The sequence below is a fragment of the Pseudorasbora parva genome, chromosome 9, assembly GCF_024679245.1.
Source record: "Pseudorasbora parva isolate DD20220531a chromosome 9, ASM2467924v1, whole genome shotgun sequence".
In the NCBI taxonomy this organism is placed as follows: Eukaryota; Metazoa; Chordata; class Actinopteri; order Cypriniformes; family Gobionidae; genus Pseudorasbora; species Pseudorasbora parva.
The window spans coordinates 11,593,877-11,601,707 of NC_090180.1; the positions used below are offsets into that span (position 1 = coordinate 11,593,877).

Consider the following 7,831-nt stretch of genomic DNA (forward strand, 5'->3'; position numbering starts at 1 on the left):
AATGCTTTCAAATGTAATGATTTTCATTTTAAAGATAATCACAAAGTGTTGCACACTACATAAAAAGCCACAATATTTTTTTGTTTATACACACCAATGTTATTTTAGTATCAAATACATAATTTTGTTTTATTTAAAATGTAATATTTAATTTACTTTAAGTTTTTCTATATTTTATTTTATATATCAGTTATTATTTATGGTTTTAATTTTAGTTAACAACCCAGACACACAAGTCAAAAAAACAGTGTAGAAGACTTCTCCTCACACCCTACATAGGTCTCCTGGTTTGCACATTTAATCAACACAGATGAAAAAAAAAGAAAAGTGGATTCATTTCATTTATTTTTCAAAAGGACCATACAATAAAAAAGGAACATTTTTATAAGGCAGTTGGTAAACTAGTTCATCATTTTTGCACTTAATCAAATGATTGACAGGCGTGATGCAAACTCAACATTCATTTATGCTGGCTTCACGTGTTATCGTAAATTTCCCACTTTCCCAAGTCATGATTAATCTTCGCATTCACATTTTGACTTAATAGGCCGTTCACGTGTCATTTTTTAACTAGGGAACTAGCATTTACGATAATTCTGATAGCACGTGAAGGCAGCAAAGAGCTGCAAATGAACAAGTGAAGACTTCCTCGCCTTGTTAATGTATGGCAAGTAGACAAAAGTGGAAGCAAAATTCTCCATTGCAGCTTGAGCGCTTGCTGCTGTGTTTGGTGGGAATTGTGACAACACACAAACACTCATGTGTCTCAGAGGTTAGCTAGATCATCAGCACCTGACATAAAGTCTGAGTTCAAAGTTGAGACATGATGTAAATTATGATCTACTATCGGTAACACAGTTCAAAAATGACGTGGTCAAAATATACATACGCTTTTGCTAGACAATGCGAATAATACTCGGCGTTATAAAAAAACTAAATTCGTCGTTTTTGTAAAGAGTACAAAAACACACTAGTATTAATCAACATTTATGACAATCAAAACCTTTTTGGCAACTTAAGAAAAGTTATTCCCTTTTTTGTTTCATAAAATGTGATACCAGTGTGATATGAAACCGAAGAGTTGATGGAAACGTGTGGATTACTGAAGGGATTGTGGAGAAAAATACCATCACAAGAAATTGAGCTGGAAACCTCCTTCTTGAAAGCATTCAAATAAGGCTAGATTCAACATCCAACTCTGAATTAAAATATAATGTAAGAAGGAAAAAAGCAAATACTGATGTTGGCGTGTTCCATAGACCAGCTCTGATTATGTTTAAAAGGAGCAGATGAGGAAAAGAGTGTAAAGAGAACATCCTCTACAAAATAAAGCTTGATCACCAATCTTCACCCAAAAAATTGTATTCACCCTCAGTTAGGTTAAAACCTGTTCGAGTTTCTTTCTTCAGTGGAACACAAAAGAAAACATTTTTGGAATGTTGTTTGAACTCATCTTTTGTGTTCTACAGAAGACGGAACGATACGAGAGTGACTAAATGATTTTTTTTTGGGGTCAACTGTTCCTTTAAGCAAAACATAAAACAACACACTCCAGAGTGCCATCATACGCCATTGCAATTAAATGACTGTGTAATGATGATTTTGTCATGTGATTACATGTACTGTTTGTTCTGCTCTGTTGAGACTTTACATCGGGACAGGTATGAGAATGTGAAGTATGCAAAATGTACGAGTAAAGAGACGTTTCCTTTGATAATAGCTAAAATGTCTGTGCTTAATATCTACTGAGGTCAACAATAACATTTTCTCATCACCATTCTGTCAACACAGATCCAAGGTGCTTATCTTCACTGCAACAAATCCAAATGGGACTGTAATGTTTGATCGTTTTAAAAAAAAGAAGGTGAGGTGAGTGGCTGGACATCCTCAACAGTTTGGCAGTGCGGGCAGAAACCTGACCATGAGGGCTTGTGCCAGCCAGTCCCTCCGCCAACCCTGCCACGGTGCTGAGGTGCTGAACATTAAACGGTCTTCCTGGCCGTGAGCACTCTGACGATGGAGCCCACGCCACCTGCTGAGAGAGCCTATGCAGACAGAGAAAGACGGACAGGAGTGAATACAGACAGATTTATACATTTTAGAACTATTCTTTTAAAAAACGCGTTTACCTTTTCATGCCACTGAAGTAGGATGGCACTACTGTTGTCAGAGGGTTTTTCAAAGCCCTTGTAGATGTACTTCATGAGAAGATCAATTCCAGTCTTATCCAGAGACTGAACAGCCTTTTCTATGTCGCTAGCCTTGAAAGAGCTGAGCACTTTCAACACGAGGCCTTCAGCCCGGTCCTGCACATACACACACATAGAACTACCCTTTAAAATACTGTATTGTTCCAAATACAAGACAATGTATTTTTCCTCAGAAAGACATCTGAAAATGTTTGTCTTATAGTCGGGGAATAGACTTTTATATGTGAATGATACCCCCGCGACTAGGGATGTCACAAGTAACGGTCCTTAACGATTCCAGAATTTCTGTAGTACCGACTCCCGAGTATATTCGGCACCCGCAGCTGCATTCAGTCGCTTCCGTGTTTATCTAAACACAGGGCTCTAGACTGTAGCCGAATATATTTTTAGTGAGTAGTGTCTGTGAATATTCAACTACAAAATACTATTTAAATATTACTCCTGCATGTTCTGTGTCTCTGTGTGAATGACGGGCGCAGATGTGTGGTTTCATTTGCAACTCGCGCACACACACCCACACACAGATATATGCCCACGCACACACACAAATATAGGACATGTCTTTTTAGCCTTTGCCGAGTCACTATGAGAAAATGAATGCATAAACCGTCACTTCATGAGAATTTACCGTTTCATTTGAGAAAACATCATGACCACAGACACTCAAAGGTCTTCACAGCAACCCGTCAAAATAAAAGTTTGGTTTAACTTGAAGAAATTGACAGAACTATATTAGGCTACTCTTGTACAGTAGATGTAGCTAAATTTATATGTTCTACTACTACTACTACTACTACGACAACTAATAATAATAATTATTAATATTATTTTCCGAGATGGTTGCTTATTTTTCACTTGATCTTCTCTATAAACAAGGTTTACTTTTAAACAGCATGTTGCCTTCAAATGTTTATGTATTATTTACTTATAATGATTATCATCATAAATAATAAACTCATTGAATTTAATATAACCATAACATTTTTTATGGTATTGGTACAGACTTCTGGAATTTTGGTATTGTTGTGACACCCCACCCGCAACAATAGGTGGACTTGTATTCGGAACAATGCGATAAATGAATAATTTGAGACGATTACACACCTCCAATCTTATATGTCCTATATCCAATCAAGAGAATTTTAAGCAAATAGAGAGATGCTGTGAAATGTGCATCTATAAACATCTATAAATATGATTAATTATACACAAAAATATATACATTATGTATAATTCTTGGCTTTTATTGTTATTTGAACTATTATTAATAATTATTAATAGCCAATCCCTAAATATTGAATTCATTTATAATAATTTGAACACCTAACCAGATAATATTCAGTAATAATATAGACAAACATTATATTACTGTAATTGTCTAGATTGGCAATATGTAGATAAAATATTTTCTTTTGCAAATACTTTCGGTTTCTTTTTTTTACTTTTTCATTTGTGCAGTAAAATTAACTTTGAAGAAATTACATTTAAAACAGCTCAAACATGCATTTTAGTCTTAAGCATTGTCTTTGAAACAAGGCAAAAATTATTTAAATAAGACAAAACAAGCATAAGCTTTAAAAAAAAATCTTATTTCAATTCACCCCCTCAACAACTGTTTTTGTTTTCTTCTTCACAGAAGAAGCCTCCCCCCACCCCACAGTCTTTGAAAAGTTAAAAAAAGCTAGGTTTAAAAATGTTATATTTTTCTAAACCTGAAAACTCATCAGGTAAATGAATACAAGTGCATACCTCTATATGCATGTGTAAAACATTTTATGAAGCTGCATTATTATTAGTTATGCCAAGGTCTAAAATGTTAGTTTAATCCTTATCCAGTATATCATGAACAACTACTAAAGTCATGGGGACTTTGAATGGTGTTGGAATGGGGACAATGGCAGATAAAAAAAAAGAAAGATAACCATTGGTAGGGAATGATTAAGTTTAACATGACTGATACTTTAAGATACTTCAGAGTGATTTAGCTTTTACTCACCTTCACATTCTGGTTCTTTGTATTGATGGGTGGATTCTTTAGTACAGCCTGCAAAGCCCCCATCAGGTTACCTGTATCAGGCACTAAGGAAAGCACCGGAGGACGCCTGAACAATCACTATGCTTTCTATTATAATTATCACTGCACCAATAATAAGATATGAGAAATTACAATCTTGCAACCGGAAGTCGATGGCATCCGGAAGTGTTTCTACAGCAACCCTTTTCTAGGCAATTGGCACATCTACAGGGAACAGCTTTATACACTCTTCAAACAATAAAGGCGCAATGTGGCGGTTTAAAAAAAAACTAAACTTAGAGTTAAAACCGCAATGCAAACTTGTGGTAACAATGTGAAATGTACATATCCTAAATGAATGAAGTGGCTGACTACCACACCCATGTCTGGACGAGTGTACAAAAATGGTAAATTTTAACTTAACGCCAACACATCAAGTGTTTTTAGAAAAAGACAAATAAAATAGCCATATTGCAAGTAAGCAGGACATCTATGAAAATGACCCATAAAACAAATGGAACTGAAAGGATATGATCTGATGAGAGAATCCACCTCAGCCTCATCCGGACCTAGTTGATTTTCTCCGCCGTCCTCCTCGTCGACAAACTTGTTTTCGTCGTACTCATCTATATCAACCTTTCTGAATCGATCGGAAACGGTGTTCTTCGACATGGCTGGTTCGATCGATCAATCAATCAGAAAATGCCCGTTTATACGGAATAGTCCCAGCACTTTCAGGAAGCAGCTCTCGGTGCTTGTTGACTTCCGCATAGAAAAGCCCCCTAGTGTCGGTGGCCTGAATCAACACCTACACGTGTCATCTCATGTCTAACGCTGGACGTCATCCAAATAAATTCGTTTCGTTTTGTTTTTACCTTTTAGTTATTGCACATTTGTCAGAACTTTTGCACCTTTAATGTAAAAAAATGCAATAAAAAACGTTATTACTAACTGCATTTATGCACAATCCTGAAATAACATATTAAAGGGGTGTGTATGCATACTCCCAATTGACAACTCCCAATGACTCCCAATTTAGTTAAATTTTGGGTGGGACATTGTTTGGGGGAAAAACAACAACCATGTATATTTTCTATCGTTTACGCTATCATGTAAACCAATTTCCCATTTGATTTATTACCTTTTTTATTTATTTGTATTACTTTTGACCTCGTTCTTTTTTTTTGTTTCAATCAGTGAAATGTAGATTTTATTCTTACCAGCGCTACATAATAGAATATATAATCATACCGAGTAATTGTAAGTCCAGCAGATGGCGATATAGGCTCAATTAATGCGTTTCCAAAGTTGAAAAGCGCTCGTGCTAGCATATACAGCTCTGGGGGGAAAAAGAGACCATTTAACATTGAGAAGAAAGCTGGCAATGGCAAACTGTTCTGATGTATGGGAGATACGATAACAGGTTAGGCCTACATCTGAGTAGATAGACATCTGACATTTTAGTGTTAACAACCCTACAAAAACATTATATAATATGTTATATATGAATATAGGTCCTTCTAAAAAAAAATAGCATATGATAAAGTTCATTATTTTCCATAATGTAATGATAAAAATTAAACTTTCTATATTTTAGATTCATTGCACACCAACTGAAATATTTCAGGTCTTTTATTGTTTTAATACTAATGATTTTGTAATACAGCTCATGAAAACCCAAAATTCCTATCTAAAAAAAAAATATTTCATCCGACCAATAAAAGAAAAGTGTTTTTAATACAAAAAAGTCAACTTTCAAATAATTATGTTCAGTTATGCACTCAATACTTGGTTGGAATCCTTTTGCAGAAATGACTGCTTCAATGCGGCGTGGCATGGAGGCAATCAGCCTGTGGCACTGCTGAGGTGTTATGGAGGCCCAGGATGCTTCGATAGCGGCCTTAAGTTCATCCAGAGTGTTGGGTCTTGCGTCTCTCAACTTTCTCTTCACAATATCCCACAGATTCTCTATGGGGTTTAGGTCAGGAGAGTTGGCAGGCCAATTGAGCACAGTAATACCATGGTCAGTAAACCATTTACCAGTGGTTTTGGCACTGTGAGCAGGTGCCGGGTCGAGCTGAAAAACGAAATCTTCATCTCCATAAAGCTTTTCAGCAGATGGAAGCATGAAGTGCTCAAATCTCCTGATAGCTAGCTGCATTGACCCTGCCCTGATAAAACACAGTGGACCAACACCAGCAGCTGACATGGCACCCCAGACCATCACTGACTGTGGGTACTTGACACTGGACTTCAGGCATTTTGGCATTTCCTTCTCCCCAGTCTTCCTCCAGACTCTGGCACCTTGATTTCCGAATGACATGCAAAATTTGCGTTCATCCAAAAAAGTACTTTGGACCACTGAACAACAGTCCAGTGCTGCTTCTCTGTAGCCCCAAAGTGGCTTGACCTGGGGAATGCGGCACCTGTAGCCCATTTCCTGCACACGCCTGTGCACGGTGGCTCTGGATGTTTCTACTCCAGACTCAGTCCACTGCTTCCGCAGGTCCCCCAAGGCCTGGAATCGGTCCATCTCCACAATCTTCCTCAGGGTCCGGTCACCTCTTCTCGTTGCAAAGCGTTTTTTGCCACACTTTTTCCTTCCCACAGACTTCCCACTGAGGTGCCTTGATACAGCACTCTGGGAACAGGCTATTCGTTCAGAAATTTCTTTCTGTGTCTTACCCTCTCGCTTGAGGGTGTCAATGATGGCCTTCTGGACAGCAGTCAGGTCGGCAGTCTTACCCATGATTGCGGTTTTGAGTAATGAACCAGGCTGGGAGTTCTTAAAAGCCTCAGGAATCCTTTGCAGGTGTTTAGAGTTAATTAGTTGATTCAGATGATTAGGTTAATAGCTCGTTTAGAGAACCTTTTCATGGTATGCTAATTTTGTGAGATTGGGAATTTGGGGTTTTCATGAGCTGTATGCCAAAATCATCAGTATTAAAACAATAAAAGACCTGAAATATTTCAGTTGGTGTGCCATAAATCTAAAATATAATGAAAGTTTAATTTATATCATTACATTATGGAAAATAATGAACTTTATCACAATATGCTAATTTTTTGAGAAGGACCTGTATATGAGTCGAATTTGATCAACTAACCATAGCCTGCATATTATGTTTTTGGCATCAAAATGTTTTACATTAGATCAAACATTAGATCTACACCGTAATCTTCTACAACTTTGGTGTTCAACATATTGTTTCAGAAATGCAAAATATTCTAAATTTAATTCAGAAACAAAATTTAAACTTAATTTGTTTGGTTTTAAATTAAATTAGCTTTAAGAAAATAAATATGACCATTTGTAAAAGGACATTTTTATTATTGAAGATGTTTTTAAAAGAGGTCAATTATCTTAATCTCACACAGGTTTAATTCAGATTCAATTAGATGGTCCGTTTACATCCACATGGTACAACTTTCCCCATTAAGCCACAGGAACTCTTTTTTGCTAGCAGCCATATTTTTAGAACCCTTTGTCATAGATGTATTGTGATAATTTATAATAATAGGAAACATCCTGTAATTACTTTAGATACTTACTTCTGCCTTATTTTCTCTCATCTTCAGGAATTAATGGGATTTTATGAGGTATTTA

General features: G+C 36.5%; 1 protein-coding gene across 1 annotated transcript; it reads right to left on the reverse strand.

Moving 5' to 3' along the window:
• Positions 1 to 328: 328 nt before the first annotated feature.
• On the reverse strand, positions 329 to 5,009 carry arpc5a (actin related protein 2/3 complex, subunit 5A). Its single transcript, XM_067453924.1, has 4 exons — positions 4,756 to 5,009; positions 4,207 to 4,278; positions 2,130 to 2,306; positions 329 to 2,045 (listed from the first exon to the last, which is right to left on the reverse strand). Exons 1-4 carry the CDS (start codon positions 4,894 to 4,896, stop codon positions 1,983 to 1,985), a joined length of 453 nt encoding a protein of 150 aa, XP_067310025.1. The 5' UTR covers positions 4,897 to 5,009; the 3' UTR covers positions 329 to 1,982.
• Between the last annotated feature and the right edge of the window lie 2,822 nt (positions 5,010 to 7,831).